The 22,214-nt window shown below is 36.4% G+C and overlaps 3 protein-coding genes across 3 annotated transcripts; 1 reads left to right on the top strand and 2 right to left on the bottom strand.

Annotated features, from left to right (window-relative positions):
- Positions 1–106: 106 nt before the first annotated feature.
- On the bottom strand, positions 107–4,927 carry LOC131667813 (nose resistant to fluoxetine protein 6-like). Its single transcript, XM_058941520.1, has 10 exons — positions 4,645–4,927; positions 3,495–3,837; positions 3,146–3,428; positions 2,645–2,805; positions 2,289–2,457; positions 2,030–2,226; positions 1,841–1,964; positions 1,530–1,719; positions 1,310–1,452; positions 107–575 (listed from the first exon to the last, which is right to left on the bottom strand). Exons 1-10 carry the CDS (start codon positions 4,925–4,927, stop codon positions 393–395), a joined length of 2,076 nt encoding a protein of 691 aa, XP_058797503.1. The 3' UTR covers positions 107–392.
- A 7,214-nt stretch (positions 4,928–12,141) lies between these two features.
- LOC131667812 (glucose dehydrogenase [FAD, quinone]-like) lies at positions 12,142–14,346 on the top strand (the record flags this gene model as incomplete). Its single annotated transcript, XM_058941519.1, has 4 exons — positions 12,142–12,472; positions 12,576–13,852; positions 13,912–14,112; positions 14,194–14,346. Coding segments are annotated over 3 exons (1,749 nt in total), but the record flags the coding sequence as incomplete, so codon positions are not given.
- A 327-nt stretch (positions 14,347–14,673) lies between these two features.
- On the bottom strand, positions 14,674–20,769 carry LOC131667810 (ankyrin repeat domain-containing protein 50-like). The gene is made up of 3 exons (XM_058941518.1): positions 20,397–20,769; positions 18,897–20,324; positions 14,674–17,248 (listed from the first exon to the last, which is right to left on the bottom strand). The coding sequence occupies exons 2-3, from the start codon at positions 20,255–20,257 to the stop codon at positions 15,844–15,846; spliced, it is 2,766 nt and encodes a 921-aa protein (XP_058797501.1). The 5' UTR covers positions 20,258–20,324; positions 20,397–20,769; the 3' UTR covers positions 14,674–15,843.
- Between the last annotated feature and the right edge of the window lie 1,445 nt (positions 20,770–22,214).

The raw sequence follows: 22,214 nt of genomic DNA, 5'->3' as shown, positions 1-22,214 counted from the left end.
CGCATTTTATTTCTACGAGTGTAATATATTTACGTGAATGATACAGCAATTTGATAAAGAAAAATAATAATATTATTTAGACTCAATGTTGTGCTATGGCATGATTTTAAATATCAAGTCTCAAAATTTGAAATAGTAGTTTCAACATAAAAATTACACTAATAAAATATATTTAACACACGTTTGTCTATCAGACATAGAAGTACGAAATTGCAATTCAAATTGCAGATATTAATCAATTATCCATATAACATTTTAAAAATAATTTTCATTTTTTAATTTCTTAATTACAGTATTATCTAGATTTTTCTAGGTTTTTAGTTCAACGTAAAATAACTTAATATTAAGATGAAGTTTAAAAACAGTCATATCGAGGTTCGAAAGTTCAGTCTTTATTTTTCAGCTTTTAAATCTTCCTCATCGTTAGGTATCAGTTCTCTTTGTGACTCAAATCGAGATTTCCGGTATCTTTGTTTTAGCATTTTTTCCAAAACTATTATTGGCGATTCGAATAACAGACTGAACAAAAAAGCAATCACAATAGAAATCACTAGCGTACTGAAAAAAGAGCGCCACTGCAAAGAAAAAAATGTCAAATTTAAGAATGACTCGTGTTCAAATTTTGTAAGAATGATTATCTATTATTTAAATAAGCCATAAAAAAATGCATTAATTCGAGAAAGTTTTTACGATTTTTCGTGCGCACTTCATTTTTCGGTGTTATCACATCTTGAAGTGCGATCGATCAAAGAATTTGACATATTGCCGCGTATGCTTATGATAACCATTTTTGGTCATGAAAGTCTTAAGATCACTAAAAATAGAAACGTCAATTTTTATAATTTCTTTTTGATTTAATAAAAAAACAAAAATTGATAACGTAAGTTTTGCTTCAAATTTTAATTTTACTGGTTATAAATATAGCATAAACTATTTACTGGTTAATTGAAACATCAATTTCACTTAAACGTTTCACATATACATTTTTATTAGCTTTCAATACTTTATGCATTGCTACGTTTTTATAGACTTTGTAAGAGTCAAAATTGTGAAAGAGCATTTGACTGTTGCAAAGTCACAATTTTTATTAAGATTACGACTATTCTCTACAGTTTATCTTATTAAATTTGGAAAAACTACAAAGAAGCATACAAAATCACATTTTTGTTTTTATTAATGTCAGGACTGTTATGGGTAAAAGAGAGCGTTGAAGGTACGCGTGGTGATATTTCGTGAAAACGTTACTTGAACGATCAGAAAATCTTTCTGAAATCGAAGCATTTTTTCAAGGAGTTATTTATATACTCACTATATAATAAGCTGAAAAATACAAAGACGTCCTCAGCGAAGCAACGTGCACTGTTTGTAATACAAAATGAACTAAATAAATACAATATGAAAGCCTGCTAAGAGGTAGGAATATTCTGAATGACAGAAGACTTGACAGAGGCCCTAAAAATAATATGGAATTATTAAACCTATTTGGATAAAAATGGCTGTTAGTTGGCGATATTTCGCTTTTAAATCACCTGCGCAATTTTTTGTACTGGCATAAATAATCCAGCAAACTCCAAAGGCCCAGAGTGGCCGACTTACTACTGAGAAGAAAGTTTCCCATGCTGCGTTGTATTCGTAATGAGGATCCATAAAAGATCTCGTGCCAAACGCGCAGAAAGCAAACGATACAATCGCCGTCAACCAGCCGGCAACGACGTTCCACTACTTAGTGAAAATACCATCATCAGTTATGTTATCGCGATGTACATATTCATTTAAGTAGTTTAATTTATGTAATGATTGTAATGGTAAAAAAGAATGAACGCTCTATTAAGTTACTCACTCTATTAAGTTGGCGGTCGTGTATTGCTACTTCATAACCCCAGAAAATGCCAACTAACCATGCTGTTGCTCGATGGTAAGGGATTTCATAAATATCATGAAAAATTTCCATCACGATAGTCGTACTGAAATTTAATTATTACTGTAAGGGGCCAGGAAGCATAATTGGCAAGAAAAGAATGACACTTACTTAAGAGAGTGGGTAAATGAAACGATGGGTAGCTTCTTGATACCAATAACCGTCGCCGGAATCACCAGAGAAGCAAAAAACAGCGCAGAAAGTAATATCAAACCGAACTTTGGTGCTCTGTAGAGAGGATATAATATCAGCGGCGATACCCAAAAGAGTTGCATGTCCACGGCCAAGTACCACAAGTGTGCCAAGCACTGCATTTCAAAGAATAATTTTGTAAACCTTGATCGTTCGGTCGAACATTCGAAACTCATACCATTTTATCCTTCTCTACGAAATTCTGCAAATACACCAGCTGAGGCCACCATTTAGTTCGACAACTGCCCAAAATGAAGTTCAGCGTTGCGTCCCATTGAGCTCCCGACCCAAGTTTTGGCACAAATACTATTGCAAAAACTACCAAAGCTATCACAGGGGGAGTCAACCTGTAGCGAGTAATATTTATATCGTCAGTCGTTAAGAAATAACGGGAAAATGTCACACACACACACACACACACACACACACACACACACACACACACACACACACACACACACACACACACACACACACGCGCGCGCGCGCGCGCGCACGCACGCACGCATACATATAGGTAAATATAGGAATTACCTAACGTATCGATGCAAATAGTACATTGGAACGTTAAATCTCTTTTTCTTTGGCATTTCCTTGAAGAATAAATAAGTCATCAAGAAACCGCTCATTGCGAAAAAGGTATCGACGGCGAACGGAGCGATGAAAATGTATAAGGAATTCCAGGATTGAACCCACTGAGAAAAAAACATTCATCAGTATGCTTAAAATAAAATTCACGTACATACTTAGAGATAATAAAGTTCATTTTGAAATATAAAAGTCGTATCGGCTCAGTTATCATTCTCTCTCTCTCTCTCTCTCTCTCTCTCTCTCTCTGTCACTCGCAGTGCAGTAATAGATTAACAAACATCAATATTCTTTTTTATTTTGCAAATTAATTATCACCGAATATCGAATGATAACGATTAACTTAGTTACATGGCCAATAAAATCTAGTTTGAAAAAGTTATTGATCTAAAAATGACATTACTTCTAGCGATGATTACTCAAACTAATTAAGACAAATACGCTTACTTTCAATATATCGAGTGCATTAACATTGGCGGCCCCAATCGAGAGCACATATTCGTGGCCGAGAACGATCCAAGCCATACTGAGAACGCGTATCCCGTGTAGAGCAGGTAGCGTTCCATTCTTTACGTCCATATCGAGAATTGACGCAGCGCTCTTTTTCAATGAAAACGCGGCTAGAGCACCGATCAAGGGATGCCTTCGCTCGCCAGCGACCAAGTTCTTCTGGGTCAGCTCTATTGCCGTACAAGCGGTCAGAAAAGTTAGGAATCCCACCAGAATAGCCCTGCAGATAACGTATGCGTACTGGAAAAATGACAGATGAAAGCCGCTTGCGCGAAATTGGGCTTACAGGCAGACGTTGAATTCTGGGTCCCACACAACCGTGTCGACAGCCGAGCACGTGGCCGAGGCGATCTCGCGCTTGAGATCCGTTATCTCGTTGATCCACGAGATGGTCGTGTTGAAGAACGCAATTATGTTGTCGGCTGAGCACGTTGCAGGAAGGCAGATCGACAGCGTTGGGTTTATTGGTATCGTAGAGTTGCCCTGAGTCGCGCTAATCGAATACATGCAGTGACGTCCACGGATGCCGTTATTCGATGAGTGGACAGCCGAGCACTCGTCGTATTGGCCAAGATCGACGAGATTGCCTTGCAGCAGACCCGATTGCAGCTTCGACGAAGCATCCAACACTGTTCAATTCGCTTAATTAGATCAGTTAGAAAAGCCTTTGTTTACAATAAAAATTCAATTCGTTTTAAAATGGAAATCAAACGTTCATCAACACCATGGCGAATTCCCCTCCAAAACGCTTGAATTCGACGTGGTTTTGCAAAATTTTAAAATTGAGTCAAAGTACGTCGACAACCATATTATTTATTGTTTGCTCGAAATTTCACTGTAGCAGTTACATGAAAACATTTACCACTACAATGAAACTGCAAAATTGACACATTTACGCAAAATTAGTGTTACGGAAGGTCTGCAAGGGAAAATAAGTTGGAAGAACAGGTAAATTAATACTTGCTTAAAATAAATTAATAATAATAAATTAATAATAATAAAATAATTATTAATAGTATCTTAAAATAAATTAATAATAATCGCTTCCACCCGTAGAGCTCGATTTTTCATTCATGTTAACGTTAGATCTTTCGATTGAGAAGAAATATTTGAACGGATTACTGATTAAATCATTATTAATAACAGGCTTTTCTGTGGGTTTTCAACCAATTTCAAAAGAAAACCATAAACAAGAAAATAATAAAAAACACGATTTCGCTTTAATTATTTGTGTCGGAATTTTAGAGTCGAGTTTACATTTTCACAGGCAAACGGAAGATTGACACAAAATAGGAAATAGGACTAACTACAGTGCGTGATGTTAAAATCATAACGTTGAGTTAGAATATTAAAAAAAAATCGGCAACGATGTGAAACATGAACCTACCGATGAAAGAAGTAAGAAGACTTCAACTTCCACGATTATATCCACTTACTCGTAAGCGCCCAAACTTCACGACGTGCGACCGCCTCTGCCAAGGTGAGTAAATCGCGACGGCAGGTAGATTTTTCCCAGTCTTCACTACTATCTGCATAAATAGGGAAGCTGTCGCCGTTATTTGTTAACATCCTATCCGGGGCAAGTAAGCTCCACGTAGATCCGTAGTCCGGATTCTCCAGAACCGGAGCATAATTTTTGTATTTGGCGTTCGCACTGCGACCAGTGAATAACACCAGCAGCGCAACGCTAAAAGCGACGAATTCGACGCGTCGGTACATTACGCTAGACTGACGGCATCTGCCGCTGGGCTTGTTCAATTTAAACGCTCACGATGACCAGCATTTTTCTCATTTTATCTGCACCGCGTTGCGCTTTTCCTCCCGGTCTATGAATCACATCGTATTCATGACTTTTACTTCTGTTAGAGTCGCAGCGCGGCCGGGACATCGTGTGGAAAGCGGCGCTGATTACTGGTATCGTTTATAGGGTCCAACTTTGTTGTGATGACTTGGGGAATTTCAGCGCTCCAGACAATGACAAAGTCCGGCTGAACTATTTCATCGGTTCTGCATCGCAGATTAGTACGTGTTTTTTGTTATCTTTTTCATTACGAACGAATATCTTTAATTGACATTTCATTATTGTTTCACTTTATCTTCAGAAGAATGTAAATTCAGCTAGGTGTACTTAACTCTACGTCGGCAATAAAGAGTTTGTTCTAATTTTTCCATTAATTGTTTAAACATTTGGTAAACGAATCATAACTATTATACTTTCCAGCTAATTCTTAGTATCATAATTCACATATGATGCACTATCACTTTTATTTTGCATGATCATTGTTGCCGAAGCTGTATTGATTTCCGAGGCATTAGCGATAACACACATGATACTGTATGCTGTGGGTAAAGCCTGACAGAAACTGTATACGCCTGAACAGGTAATACTCGTATTGACTGGACCATGGTCGACAATATAAATTATAATAATTCCTTACTGCATGCAGTTATTCCTTTCAAATTGGTCGGACACGCAAGAAGAAATTTAGAAATGTATACTGTTGTATGTCAATGCTTAATATAGAAGGTATGTGCATTAAATCGATGAATTATTTTAGTGACAAATAGCAAGTACAATCATTATTTCTGCTAACAATTTATTCATTCAAATTATAAAAACAGAATGTGTTATTAAGGAAAATTACTAAGATCTTTTAGTAATCTCTGAGAACGGCAAAATGACGTGTTTCAAGGAGTTGCCTGAATATGCCGGATATATACGTACGTCAAGTTCTTTTCCGTGTCAGTAAATATTCACGTGAAATACTTGTTAGCCTTGAAAACGCCTTCCTTGAGTTTACCTAGTTCTATTCGACCCTCGATCCAGTGTTCGATAGTTTTGCTCTGCCCTCGTTCCCTCGGATCATTTGCCACTTTCGTCGTGCTAGCAGCGAGGTTCCAAGCACGTCTCGGCGAGAGACGCCATACGTACGCGCTCGTGAAAACTATTTCCAGCTTCGGCTGGGGAGGTGTTTGCGTCTCGCGAGGCGTGGTTTGCCAAGCAGTGGCTGTCACGCGAATGCTCATACAACGTGGACTAGTGAGACATATATTGTCGAATATTGAATATTACTTGAAGATTAAACATCAGAATTGTTAGTCTTAAATTGTTAACGTCATTTGTATCGCCATGTGTCTTAAGGTCAACACCTTTATTCAATTCATTATTTTTTTAAACCTTCCAGTCACAGGAACCGATATAGCGACTACCTATTTTATTTCCTTTTTCTATCATTAATTTTTGAAATCACGTATAAATTTAAAATTATTTTCATTTTTAGTTATTGAAATACTTCAATATCATTATAATCAATATGCTTTATGAATTTATGCAAACTAATTACTGTTATAAATAAATGTTTACAGAGAAAAGGATGTTTCCGTGAATTTTATTCGTTACTAGTAAATTTTCATTATAAACATATTAAAAATACTTGTAACTTTTTGGCTTATTATCCAATATAATATTACTGCTATTTGATTTACAAAAATATATCTCTGAATTTCAGTTAGTGTGTATGATATTTAATGTAAAAATTTTATTTGACAGATGAAATTCAATATAGTGAATCCAATAAACGGAAATAACTATGAAAAATGACATTTTGTTCAAAACCATAAATTTAAAAAAAAAGCTACACTAAAAAATATTACCAGAAAAAAACGATACAAGAAATAAAATTACCATAACCAGTTCCCGTGTATCGAAAGTGAAGGGTATTTAGAAATATCTGTCTTCATATTCGTAATCAGCGAATCCAAAAAAAGAATATTTAGTTCACATTTGACCAAATTAAAAAAAATTTTGTCTGCGATATTGAATTTACCATTTTGAATTTGTAAGATCTTAACTTGATATTCGTAATCAGCGATCCTAAAAACTTTAAAGTAGTATCTTAAATTGAAAATTAGGCTTGAAAATCATATTGCTTACGTGACTAAAAAGTTTAAACTATGATTCGAATGAAAAATATGTCGAAATTCGGAAATGCACCTTATAACGAATACTTTGTTTCTTTCGGAATTGAATAATGTTGGACAGATATCGCGACAATGAGATTCGAATAATAACTATCATCCCTAGCTAGTGAAGCTAATACCTTTTCAACTTTTTTGTCAACTACGTTGCTAACATTTACTCGTCTTGACTCCGGAAACTTTTGTTTATTGATAAAATTATCCAACGCGTCTTCTACGCAATATAAGCAAAGATCGCGAGATTAACACAAAGTCGTATGCGCTCAGTCTGTTACACGTTGAAGTCTTATGTCACCGCAAATTTCATATATTGAAATTTGCATTGAAAGCTTGGAACTGAGGTTGTTCTGTCGATTGAACGCGTACTATGGTGCATTATGGTATGCTGTATTAAAATATTTGCGCTTTATGCCACTGTAAAATTTCTTAAATTATATAGATAAAAACGGAAAGAGTATAAGAGTAAGTCAATACGACTAACCTCCGTCGCGCGACACATACACGAATAAAATGTGTGCGTACGCGCAAGTGTTACGGGACGTACGCACGTGTGTATTGAGTGATGCAAAGATTGCGAGCAATAATGAAAATACTTATCTTTTCCAACGATTTTCCAACAGCACCTTTTTGCATTTACAATAAATTTTGACGAAGACACGCTAGATATTCACTCCTGTATTTCACGTGCTATATGCACGCACATTTTATACATATATTGCAAAAAGAAATTTGTTTCATGGAATATTACGCAAATTATCTCAATGCCTACGCTCGTGTATTAGGTGTGATATTTTCATCCACGCTGAATCCTCTGCGTTATCTCACGAGGTTTAATCGCAGTTGCTCTGTAATTGTCGTTTCCTCTCTTTCTTTTTCTCGTCTCCGCAGACACGTGACTTCGCCATCACAAAATATCAACGTATCAATATTCAAGTCAGCGCGAGTATCTCACGTACGCTTACAAGTGTAAGAGACGAATAGAGAGAGAAAGAGAGAGAGAGAGAGAGAGAGAGAGACGTGGCGAAGTGATATTCGAATCCGCCGGAAATTAGGCCACGTTGATAGCAGCGAATGAGTCGCGAAGATCGCGCGACAGCATCGTAAAGGTCGCCAAGCTATCCCGGCCGGATAACATGACAGCGCCCTATGGATCTCAGACGCAGGCACAGCGCTGCCCCGCGTTCTCAGGGGCGAAACGAAAAATCGCAGCTGAAACGAATCTGAATCGCCCACGCAGATAACAGCGTCGACTCGCACACGTCTTCTCTTGCAGCGACGTATCTTTTAATTAGTCTTTTGTTCTTGAATATGTTACTCGTGAATTTTCAAGACAGATCTGGACCAGAGTCCGGATCGCGTGCCGTCATCGTTCCCAATCTTGTTGTCTCGCGTCAACGCGGGCGACCTCGATACATAATATAAAGCAAACAAAAAAACAAACAGATACGGAAACAACGAGCGCTTAGCTCGCATAATCGACTAGTTTGCTGTGCGCTCGTAATACTTGACGGCGTCGATGACCCGTGTATACGTGAGCGCGCACACGTTGATCCAAAAGAGATCGGTAGACGATAAGCATCGAGACGTCTATCCTTGAACCCGTAAGCTATTATGGAAATTCGCCGGTATACCGTTTTTATTTTTATTCGTGCAAAGAACGTCGACTTATACTTGTATACTTGTCATCTAACGATCTACGTGATTTGTATTTTGTTTAAAAAATTTTATATAACAAGTCGATGAAGTTGAACAGCAAGCTCAGATGTTTTCCACGAGTTGCTTCAAGATTCAAAATCGAGCAATAAATGCTATAAATCAGTTGTGCCGTATGACGGTGGGTTGCGAAACGCAGGGGAGGATCACGCGACGACGGCAAATCGTTCCGTAGATTGGATGCTTTTCTAAGTAAACAAACAAACAACAAAATAAGACGTAGATATTTACAAGCGTTACAGCACGTGCATGTTGATGATATCGTTCATCGCCATGGTAATTATGAATTATAACGATTTTCATAAAGCTAACCGATTAACAGCCAAAGCACAAGTAATATAATTATTATGACAAAAGATAGCCGTATGTAGATGTGAAACCATCTCATAGATGTAAAACCCAGGACAAACGAAACTAACTATTTTTATTATAATCAATAACAATTAAAAAAAAGATTAATAAAAACCAAATGTTGCTTTTATGGTAAAAATGGTAATTATATTTCATATGTTCCTGTATTAGGTCGATAGCGATCTATCGACACCAAAACTGATCATAAATAAGAAAGACAACGGACAACTCAGAAAGAAAATCAAACCGGTTTGATGACTTCTCACGAAATCCTATAAAGCGGTACTTTATAATAATGTTTCTAACCAGACGCAGGATGGTTATTATATAATGCGATAGAAATAAAATCGATCTAATGCAATTTAAATGGTAAATAAGATAATGGCTAAGAGAGAAAGATTATTTAATACGCACTCTTTCAAGACTTTCTGTTAAAAAAAGGAAAAAGCTCATATGTATCACCGTCGCTTAAAAATTTGAAAGACACGCAATAACGTGAATCAGCAAATCGTAAGAAATTTACATTTGGATACAGCAACAAATGGAAATTCCTTGAAATATCGAAGAAATGTTCACAGAGGTTTAACTGAAAAATTGCAGGCAAAGTAGGGTCAAATTGGAACGTCGCCCGCTCATATAAAAAGTGCGATAGGAGTAGAGCATTAGGCGAGCGCTGGAGCCACCAGAGGGGGGAAGCCCGATCGCAGGATCACAGACGCTGCCTTCGCGAGGTCGCTCTCTACGCTAGAACGGAGAAGTGCGAGATCCAGTGATCTTTCTGCGCGATTATCGACCGCGAGGGCAATTACGCGACTGCCAGTGTCCGCGCGCGAGAAGCCGAGCGACGATCCAACTTCGGGCTGCTCCAACATCTAATTTTGAGGTACCTCGAGCTTGTCACCGTAGTGCGCAAGACGTTTTTCTTCTCCTATTTATACTTCTTTTCCTCTCGTGCTCTTTGTTCATCATTTTATGTGAACTCCCGTTACTCGTAGGTCATCGAACCCCTCGGGTTCCTGGATCTAAAGTACTAAGTTCACCCGCATTGGAACTTCGCGTTCTTTCATACTTTATTCTACAAGTTCTTTTAAGATTATTAAGTCAGTCTAAATACATAAACACAAATACGATTTAGAGCAAAACTTGCATTGTATATCTATATAAACTGAATATATATATGTTACAGTTTAAGTAGATCATTGATTTATTTGGGAACTTAGCGAATTTCATGTATCAATGAGCAAGAGAAAAACTTCATGTGTACTGTATAATTACTGTATAGTTTCTACTAAAAAAGAAGAAAAGATAAAACGATAAATAAAAGAGATACGATCGATTCTTCGGACAGCTAAAGAGTGGGTACAGTGGGCATCTGTGCTTTGCGAGTGTGCATGTTTATCAGTGTTTCAAATCTTCATTCTTGATTTTATCCGGAGTTTGGACGTAGTTCTTGAAGTCACAGTAACTGCGCGCGCGCGTGTATGTAACTGTGACAAATTGCAACAAATTTTGAAATTGGACTGTTTTCGTATAATTAAAGTCGTCATTGACTGGTTTTGTAACTCTTAATGGTCTTATTGAATTTATCATAAAGTCTACATTAGAAGCGCTAAGAAAAAAAAACAGATTTATAAGCGGTATTTTAGTGTGTTTTCTTAGTGGCTTTTCATTCCCGGCATTTCTAAAGTAAGCTTTACTATAAATCGTCATTAAATTCTGTGCTAAAAATCCATTGGAAACATGCATCATATCTTTGAAAATAATTTACGATATCCTTAATATACTAGATAAATGAAATAATATCCTACGCCGGTTAATTCAAGCAGATGTAAAAGTTAATTAAACTGAAATTGATATATATACTTTTTAAAAGTAGAAACATTTGTCTCTAAATCTTTAATCTTAAATTTTAGTGAAAAAGCTAAAATTTAAGTATAAAGACAATCCTAGTTCGACCGTGAATAATAAATTTGTACAATTCAACCGAAAAAGTATAAAACTCACTAGTTAGTAATTTGTTAATAACTTTTTTACTAGATGATTTTTTAAATAAAAGTTTATTGAAGTGTTATTGGTAATTCAATTAAAATTTTTATTTCTTTTTTTAGATGAAACCCTTGGTCTTGATTGAAAATTTACAATAAAAAAGTATATGCAGGAAAGTGTTACAGTATTAGATGTTTTATTCGGCAAAGGTTTATGATATTAATAAAAAAACAATTATGAAAATAATGATTGATATGATTCTACGGAACGTTTCATAAAAATTTTGTTACAGATCAAGGTATGTTAATTAAGTAATTGTAATGTTAAGCAGTGCAATTTTGATTTCATGCATGTATGCTTCAGACATTGTAATACTTTTCGAGTTACTATTGTTCTGCCTTGTTTTCTTATACAATTGTAAATAAAATTTTAAAGTTTTATGTATTGCATATTTTTCTGCTATGAAGATGAAACATAATTTCAGTCACTATATTATTAATTCCTTGTTTTTCAGCAGACTGCTTAGACAAAAGAATTTCAACAATCATTTATATTTTTTATTACCTTCGAAGTAAAACTAATTACTTTGGCTTGTAATACTTATAAGAGGCAAACAATCTATAAACAAGGTGAAAAAGACTGAAGAATTGATGAGATGGGACTTACTCCTGTGAGGAAATTTTCACTTTGAATAGAAAACGTAAAATCACTTACAAAAAAATTTTAATGAATAAAACATGATGACTGTACGGTTAATAGCACCTTGCCTCGCTATTTTCTTAGTACTCTGCGTTCAGGTGAATTCTTTTGGGATAATAAACAATATCGCAAAAGGGATACACGATTTCATTCGATTTACTACTGGTGGTATAAATTTCAAAATTGATGCTATCGACTTTAAAAGAAATGGCCTTGATGATATTACGCCGTCAAATAGGCAAGAATATGACTTTATTGTTGTTGGAGCAGGGAGTGCGGGAGCCACCATCGCCAACAGATTAACTGAAATCAATGACGCAAAAGTACTTCTAATCGAAGCAGGTAGCCGTGAAAATTTATTTATGGATGTTCCTTTATTTGCCTTATATTCAACACTTCACAAGGACAAGAAATGGGGTTATTCAACAGAAGCTTCAGATCAATATTGTCTGGGATCATTGAATAATCAATGCCAAGTTCTGTTTGGTAAAGTGATGGGAGGATCGAGTTCTGTTAATGCTATGCTGGCTGTTCGAGGTAAGAGTGCAATACTTTTTTTCTTTTTGTCGGATGAGATATTGATTTAGCATTTGCGGTAATGTTATTAGAAAATCGTTTAAACAGACATACGTAATTCTAGGCAACAAAAGGAATTATGATACTTGGGCTGAATTAACTGGCGATAATGATTGGTCTTGGGACGGAATGCTTAAATACTTTAAAAAAATGGAAAAATATGACGTCACTCGAGCAAATACAAAAAATGAAGCACATGGCTATAGCGGACCAGTACGTATTGCAAATGCACCTTATCAATCTCCGCTTGCACGTGCCTTTGTTGAATCGGGTAAAGAATTTGGATTGCCGACTATGATTGACTACAACAGTGGTCAACAAACGGGTTTTGGTTATCTGCAAACAAATCAAATCAATGGAGAAAGAGTGAGTACAAATCGAGCATACCTGCACCCCATCAAATATAGAAGAAACTTATTTGTTAGTATGAATAGTCACGTGAACAAAGTTCTAATCGATCCGGAAACAAAAACTGCTTATGGTGTAGAGTTCACAAAGGGATATCGGAAAATAGAAGTGGTAGCGAGAAAAGAAGTAATTATATGCGCTGGAGCAATAGGTTCGCCAAAAATCCTCATGTTTTCTGGAATCGGCCCAGCGGAGCATTTACGTAGTTTCAATATCTCTGTTTTAAAAGACGCGCCTGTTGGTGAAAATTTGATGGATCACATTAGTTACGGAGGATTGTCTTTTATGACCAATGAAACGGATAGTTTTCTAATTACAGATATTTTAAGACCATCAAATCATGCTTTTTCCGAATATCTAACAAAGAGAACTGGCCCATTGACGGTGCCTTTTGGTGTTGAAGCTCTAGGATTTATGAATGTTGATAACTTGAGTCCAGACGATGAAGACCCAAATTTAGAAATCATATTTGCAAATATACATTTTGGATCTGAATTATTAGGTCATACCATTTTCGGATTCAAAGATAGTTATTTTTATAAATTTTTTGCCAAGACAATATTCCACCACGGATATATACTTTTCCCGATACTTATGCAGCCTAAAAGTCGTGGAAGAGTATTTCTACGAAGCTCAAATCCTAAAGATAATCCAAAAATATTAGCAAATTATCTTTCCGATGCTGATGATGTACGGGTGGGAGTAAAAATGATCAGACAAACGATTGAAATCGCAAAAGTTAAAGCACTACAAAAATATGGATCAAGAATAAACGACGTAATTGTTCCTGGGTGTGAAACTCACGAACCAAATTCAGATTCATATTGGGAATGTGCATTCAGAACATTTACCATAACTTTTTGGCATCACTGTGGAACATGCAAAATGGGTGCAGAAAATGATCCATCAGCGGTTGTTAATACAAAATTACAAGTAAGCTTCGTTATGTTTTTAGGTTCTGATATACAATATTCATCAATGTCATATTACAGGTTCAAGGAATAAACAATTTGAGAGTAGTAGATGCTTCAATAATGCCAATGATACCAACTGGTCATCTGAATATCCCGACAATCGCAATTGCCGAAAAAGCGGCTGATTTAATAAAATCATATTGGGGTCATATTGACTAGTCTAATAAAAATTTGGACTTTTCTCTGTCTAGTTTCCTTAGTTGAAAATTAAAAAGAATGGTAAGTTCGATTTTACTTTTATGGTGTGATGTGATAATAAAAAAACTACTGAATTTTTAATCGCATAAAACAATAATTAAGGAAAGAGAAGCTTATCTTACCGTTACGTTTACACGTTGGAGGAAAGCAAATTGACATGATTGGATATCACAAGATCTTCTAGGTAGCAATAATTGAATATCTATACATGCAGTGACCTTCACGGAGATAATTATCCGATAATTTACAATGGACAACCAGGCATTCATAATATTCAATAAAATCAATAAGATTTTCTTGCAAAAGACTATTGTAGCTTCAATGAAGCATCAAATAACTATGTATAATTTATATAACTAGATTAATTATAATATTTATTATGTACAATATTGTGTATAAAAAACTAAAAAGATAAATAAAGAATAAATAAAATTGAAAGATATTTTTTTTTGTAAAAATATAAGAAGCGGATTAACCGTGTAAGAAAATAAATTTGATGAATGTTAGTGACCTTTTATAATAAACTTATAGTGATAACTGTTTAGATAGCTTTTTACACTCTATAAGATATGCTTTCATTATTGTTTATTACGTGTGATCTTTACAATAAAAAGTTTATCAATTTTTTTTCGGTTAAAAGACAATAAGACATGTCTAGTATTTATGATACAGAGTTTATTCACTAATTTTAATTCTATTAGGATTTCCACAATGTTGACTCTTTTTTATGAGATGAATTAATTCACTATTTATTAGACATGTTATGCACTGTATCTAACAATCGATATTAATTTGCTACTTTTTCAAGAGAAAATTGATAACAATTTGAAAGTTAAAACCAGAGAGCGATGAACGAGTTGCTTAGATTGATTAACATCGAAAAGGAAACTTTTCGCATTAAATAATAAATTTATTCAAGAATTAATACAACAAGCTGCCAGTCATTCAGCTACGGGTGGTGACGCCGTATCGCTCCAAAAGGCGTTAGACTACTTGATTTCCATAGTTTTTCGGAAATTTTAATTCGATAATTTATGTACGTTATAGTCCGGAAACTAGGTATGATCTAGTATGCAATGAAAATGCCCCAGATGGTAATTTCTTATTCTTATGTACTTTGCTTATCTGAATTCAAATTCGCCATTAGATTTTTCAAGAAATATGTAGAAAATTGTTCAAATTGCCGAACATTTAAACAAATTATGATGAAGCGATTTTTTCGAACTGGAAAATATTTTTTAATGTGGCTTATTTTAAGATGAAAAAGTTTTTTATAATTTTTCCCTAAACTATATATTTCAAAAAATATAAATTTTCGAAAGTTTAAATTTGACATTTTTTACCAAATTTGAGTGTATATGTGGTCAACTCTTATGGATGCGTATTATTGTTTCCACTCGGCAGATTTATCTTCAATGTTCTTCAATGAACTTTACTCTTAAGAAACTAGTGAATCAACTGTGGGCAAATGTACCAAAAGAGTAAAGAAAATTTCTTATAAAAAATATGTTGTCAATTGAACAACAGTATTTTATTAATGTATAGAATATAGGTAATTCAGATGGTAATGATTACCTATAATATTGTCATTATTCTATAGAACACGTATTTGTTACGGAGATTCCTCTCCGTAAACTGTCTTGTAAAATTTATCGGCGTCGTCAACATCTGGGATACACGTTACGTTGATTTATACTCAAAAATATTTGTCCACCACTAATGTACGTTTATACGTACAAGCTGGAGACGTGCCTATAAAATGTGAAATCCATGGACTAACTTCTTGAGGTCCTTGTCATTCAGATACTCAATAACTTTGCATGCGACTGCGTAAAATAGGTTCTGATTGCTGTTCATAATGATACTGACAATCGAAATCGCCTTGTTTTCCAGTGACACGAAATATTTGGCTTTAGAGACTCGCTTTGCAATTGTACTGCAGTAATAAGGAAATAGTTTCTTATTTTCATCATTCGAAAGGAGCTGCTGAATGTGCGAAACAAAATTATGATTGCGCACGTGCCTTCTCATATTGCTGTCGCCATTCATCAACAATTTAAGAATTGAAGAGTTTTTGAAAACCGCGGTCTTCAAAAATTTCCGACAAGAGTCAACCAACTCTAGAATGGTTAAGCGGAATTTTTCACTGTGGCATTGTAATTTCGAGTCGGGTATCGGTTTGCCAACTTCCTGGAGCATCGTCAAGTAATTAACCAATATATTAATTTTTTTCGGCTGGTTTAAAGCTACGCCCATTCGAAATAAGTCGCTGCTATTCTCGATAATGACGCCGTATTGAAAGAGAAGCTCTAGGCATTCATCCGAGTCTTCATTTGGCAAATCTGCATCGTCCATGAAGAGTATAAACACAGGTGAAAAGTCATATTTGCCATTGGGATCGGCACCTGCCTCCAATACGAGTCTCAATATATCCTTATGTCTATTTTGAACGGCAATTATGAAAGGCGTACGCTCGGTGTCATCGCTAACATTTACGTCGGCACCATGGTCTATCAGTATTTTAGCCAATTCCATTTCGTTGCGCATTGCGACAACGTGTAGCGCTGTCCGTCCGCAATAACCCTTCGAGTTGACGTCGAATCCGCGTTGTAGCATGCATCGCATTACCTGGAAATCTCCCAAGTGTACGGCATGGTAAAAACTACATCCTGCGGTCACCAATTCGTCGACGAACTTCTCGGTGTTCTTAATCTCACCTCGTAGCTTTCTGAGAATCAATTCGAGAATTTCGAAATATGGATAACTCGGATCACAGACCGTCTGCAGCACACTTCTTCCTTGATGATCAGTTTTGTAGATATCGGCGTTGGCTTCTAACAACACTTTGACGATTGAGGACCTGACGTTTTTCCGTACCGCTAGCATGAGACAAGTTTCGCCAGCCTTATTTAAGTAGTCGACCTCAGCCCCACACTCTATCAGGTGCTTGACAATTACTCGATTACTGCAGGTAGTTGCATAATGCAACAATGTGCCGTTGTCATCGCATGCGTTGACTAAATCGTTATTCAGCATCAATTTCGCCTCGTCATTAGAATGAAATCTAATGTGATTCAGCAAGCCTACGTCAAAGTGAATCTCATTTTTGTCAGTCATGTTGAAAGAAGAGAATTGAAAAGTGCGTTCTCGATGGTATCTCGATCACCGGCAGCTTCAAGATCTACCGCTCTCAGTCTGTAATGATCGAATGTAACTAAGGTGATGAGTAGAGCTACTCGTGTCTTCGAATGCCAATTTTTCAACTTACGGTAGGACTGAAGATCGATGGCTTTGGGTAATCAATGGAGGTGTTAATTATTAGTCGAAACTGTTCACCCTACTCAAAGCTGTAATACAAACTGTTCGATGCAACACTACTAACATCGTATATAACCTGATTTTGAGGAGACAAAACTACTTAGGGCTACAACTAGTCACCACTGTCAATTAAATGCGTAAATTGATGAAAAGTAGGATTAGGAGACAACGGTCTAAGTAGATCATAAATATTTTTCGTAAATATTATTACCGATGAAATGTACAAAATAATCAATGAATAACCATATAAAATTCAATATCACTATTTATTTTGAAAAACCCGTTGCAACCCGTGAACACGATAAAATTACAAAACTGATATTTTAATTGTAAAACTTATTGAATAGCAAGCCGATTACAGATCTTAAAATAATAAGGCTAACAATTATTTATTAAACAATACACTTTTCAATATCTTGTCGTGGAATTTTTTAGTAGACTGGTAGGTGTGTCCTATACAATTCACCGTCCTCGTACAAGGAAACGAAATTAACGATTTCCAAAATATTTCAATAAAGCAAATAGCACTTTTTGCTGTCGGACATGCGGATAGCAGTAGCGGGAGGATATACGCGAAACGCATTGTAACAAGAGAGAGAGAGGGAGAGAACTAGTCGAAGTAACCCGACCATAACCAGCTGCGGTACCGCTGAGATTGGCTTGAATTAAAGGATTGTAAAAGTGTACAATATTAATTATGTGAGGTCCAGACGTGGATGTGATAATAACAGTCAAATAATTCTTTACTTTTTTTTAAATACAACTAATAATAAGTGATAATATAATACACTTATTTCAAATAAATTATACCTTTTTAAAATTAAACTTTTAATATTTCTCGTCAAATAACTTTGAATAAAATTGTAAAAGAAACAGCCATTGAAAACTTCAAAATATCAATGTTTATCGTCTCAAATTACCAATCATTACTATAATTCTTCAAGCGTATTATTACACACTAATTTGTTAGCAGTACAATAAACCTTCAAGGCAGTTGAGATTTTCTTTTTTAATTAGTACAAAGTTATTTCAGTTTTGACATTGAAATCCATTTACAACTTTGGGACTGATTATTAAAACTGTGTTTAGCTAAAATCTTTATGTCATGAATTTAAAAATAAAAAGTTATGATTGTAGTACAAGTTGTAATCGATAAATGATCTTTGCATCGTTTCAATTTTTTAATTATTCAAAATGATAATAGATAAAATGATTGGGCAAATAATACCAAGTCAAAAGTTATCATTGTTAAACTTTTGTTTTCGAGGGATAACACTAAAGAATCTGAGTTAAAACTGATTTTCATTCGATTGCGCTTTAAACAACAATAAAGCTTTCTAATTGCATATATCAAGCTCTGACTGCGCAACTTCGATAGCAGATATGCAGGTATAAAAAGACGATTCAGACAGAGCTCTGAATTATAATATTTCAAAAGAATTTCGAACTTAGATGTATATCTTGTATACCGAATATACAATTAGAATATCCGAGTCAAGCGAAGTAAATCGTCATCGTTTAGATAGCTAACAATTATGCGGACAACTATGTAGAACTGATTCAGACTGCCATTCATCATTTCACTGATGATGAACATCGCTTTGTTTTCCAATTCCAGCGAACGCCTGGCTTTCGAAAGTCGCATGGCGAGTGTGTTGCAATAATAGGGAAACAGTTTCTTATTCTCGTCATCCGAAAGCAGCTCATCTAGTTTCGACATTAAATAACTATCGCGCATGCGAGCTTTCATTCTGTCGTCGTTGTTGGTCAAGAGATTGAGCATCGACAGGCCGCCAGACACCGCCATCCTAAGGAATTTCTGGCAGGACTCAACTGACGCTTGAAGAACGGTGAGCAAGTCTTTTCGATTGCAATGCAAGAGCGAGTCGACAGTTGGGTTCCCGAGCTCTTTGAGCAGCGCCAAGTAATTGATCAGCACGACGTAGTGCTCGGACTTGATGTCGTCGTGGGCCATGTCGAACAGCACGCCAGCATTCTCAGGTATGACGTCGCGATGAAAAAGAAGCTCTAAGCACGCGGATACCTGTTTGCACGACGCGCTTCTGCGATTGCGGGCCGCCAGGAACAAAGCTGTGGTTAGCGTGAAGTGAATACTACTGGCATTGGGATCGGCGCCTGCGTCCAGCAGACATTTGATCGTCTCTTTGTCCGCGACGAATCCGGCCTCCATAATTGGGCTGTAGCCTTCCATGTCCAAAGAGTTTACGTCGGCACCGTGCTCTACCAGAAACTTCACCAATTTTATCTCGTTGATTTGGCAGGCGACGTGCAGTGCTGTCCTGTTCCAAGGATCTCTCGAGTTCACGTCGAGTCCGCGTCGCAGCATGCACTGAATGACCCGGGTATCATTTAGATAGGCGGCGCGAATCAGACTGCAATCAGCATCTAGCAGTCTATCGACCAAATGCTCGGTGTCAGCCGCTTCATCTTTCATCTTGCCCAGAAACAATTGAAGTATCTTGGTATTGTCGTATCGCCAATGGAGTACCATCTGCAGAGCACTTTGACATCCGGCGCTGGCGATGTGAATATCGGCATTAGCTTCCAATAGTTCCCTCGCTACAGCTACTTGCTCGTACTTCACAGCAATCACGAGAGCAGTTCTGCCATATCGATCCAGGCAGTCGATATCCGCACCCAATTTGATCAAATGTCCAACAATCACCTCGTTACCCCCTTCGGCTGCGTAATGCAGCAGACTGCCCTCATCGTCGCATGCGTTGATCAAGTCTTTGCTGAGCCTCGCTTTAGCTTCGTCGTGTCGACGGGACTGTATGTGATCCAATAGCTTGTTATCAAAGCGAATCTTTTTGTCGGGTTCGGTCATATTGAGACGTCGCGTTTACGCACTGATGCCGCTAATACTCGCAGAGGACAGACATCGATTTAAGCGGCTGTAACAATAGCAACGTATAAAGCACTTATTGCTTCCGAGGACCTTTCATAATAGCAATTCGCGAACTTACGCTACGCCGAATGTGGTTGTCGTCAATTAGCGAAGGTGCTATTTTTAATTGGACTTACTAAACTTGTTTCTCAAAGCCACGAGCTAAACTGTTCTGTATGCGCCATTTTTGGTGTCTCATGTAGTCTGAATCGAAGGAGAGTTTAATCTACTTAGAACTGCAGCTAAGACCAATAAATCGATAACGCATCTGCGTGGCTTTGCTCGCCATTAGTTACGAGAGAATGTCTGGGCAACATAGCTGGAACGGCATGCTTTTCCAAGCTGGCGCTCAGAGATGCGTTCGAGGCTCCTGACTTTTTCATAGACAAATACAATGCGTACTAGTACTTCCGATAATATCTGACTTACGTTTTCTCTCTCTCTCTCTCTTTAGCCCTCTCATTCTGCTTTTTCATCAGCATTATACTTGGGAACATTGATTGAGCAAAGCACAAGTGTAAATAACATGTCGCTATAATGCATAAAATTACAAACAGCTATCAACTTTACTATAGTATTTTACATCAATTGTATGAAATTTTATAGTAATTGGTGATTTTTAATATTTATCAACAAAAAATAATTTTCAAAGTACATACATTTGTTTCTGTGCTATTTTTGACCTTGTAATGTAAAAATACGTTAAATTATTCATTTAAAGTTTGTTTCGATATTGGCTTTTTAGCCAATATTGAAACAATAACAATTAACAAGGTAATGACGAAATTTGAGTCATTGAATTTTTCCTTTCTATTATCCATCCTTTCCACTTTTTTATTTATCAAAGTATCGATCATTCGGAAAACATCGAAATCATCGATTTCTTGGATTTACTGATAAACTCAAGACTTGGAGTCTTAAAGATTTTGGATTATAATTATTTGTTAGTGCCAAACACTACATCAATTTTTGGAATATCACAATTACTGGAAATAACGACGTCATCTGTTGTTTGCGAAGTAGGGATACATTGCGTAGGGAATGCCAAGGTGTACGATTGCGAGTATCTGTGGCATTATAAGTCGATTATAATATCGATATCGGTGCATAAGCATTAGTTTTCCGTCGTTAGTTGCGATCGTTTCAATTGAAATCAGGCTGCACGACGATTGAGACCTGTATTCTGTCACATGGACATTTAACAATATTATTTACGCAGCGCCAAGTATAGCGACAATCATTTTCAGCAGCCTCGCTTGGAAACATTACGTGTTTGTTGAGTTACGTTAGAAGCAGTCTACTCGTTACTGTAAGCTGAAAAGAAAACAACGTTACAGACTGTGAATAGACTCCGATATACGCAGACATTATGGCTTAGAGTTTGGTGTTTTACGTTGTTGCGGGGACTGTTAATCAACGACACGCCTAAAGAGTATGAAAATCACTTCGTCAATCAGCTATTTTATCTTGTCAACACGAGACGAGGTAATTGTGAGTGATATTTATCCTGACACCGGTGCTGGCCAAGGAAAACTCTAGGATTTTGGTACACTGATGCCCGCCAGCAATGAGGCGATCGCTCGTGAACTGATCGAATTTGGCAGTAATGTTGATTCGCTCAACTTCAAGTCCCGAGCGCCACGTATGATAGCTGCAAATATAGACAACTCTTCGAGAACTGTCGATACTCTACCGAAAGCCAATGCTGATAACCACATCGTCGACCAAGGAAAGAGATTTGTGAAAGGATACTTGTCGAAAAGTGTCATCAAAACGATATTTTAACCAAGATCAGTAAATGTTAGTCACTTTCACTTGTATTGAAATAGAAAATCTTCGAAAGACTCTGTCCTATATAGATCTCACATTAGAACCTATGGGATCTTGCACCTAATAT

This window comes from Phymastichus coffea, unplaced genomic scaffold (assembly GCF_024137745.1).
Source record: "Phymastichus coffea isolate CEN01 unplaced genomic scaffold, Cenicafe_Pcof_1.1 PCOF00071, whole genome shotgun sequence".
NCBI classification, from domain to species: Eukaryota; Metazoa; Arthropoda; class Insecta; order Hymenoptera; family Eulophidae; genus Phymastichus; species Phymastichus coffea.
The sequence above is the reverse complement of the archived record's forward strand: the minus strand, read 5'-3'. Positions and strand labels throughout refer to the sequence as shown.

Coding starts and splice junctions, on each gene's coding strand:
- LOC131667813 (XM_058941520.1), bottom strand. CDS start 4,927: ATGTACCGACGCGTCGAATTCGTCGCTTTTAGCGTTGCGCTGCTGGTG. Junction 3,838..4,644: donor TGAAGTTTGGGCGCTTACGA/GTAAGTGGATAT, acceptor CGAATTGAACAG/TGTTGGATGCTTCGTCGAAG. Junction 2,227..2,288: donor TCGTAGAGAAGGATAAAATG/GTATGAGTTTCG, acceptor TTTGAAATGCAG/TGCTTGGCACACTTGTGGTA.
- LOC131667810 (XM_058941518.1), bottom strand. CDS start 20,257: ATGACCGAACCCGACAAAAAGATTCGCTTTGATAACAAGCTATTGGAT. Junction 17,249..18,896: donor TTACTTCGCTTGACTCGGAT/ATTCTAATTGTA, acceptor CCGGTGATCGAG/ATACCATCGAGAACGCACTT.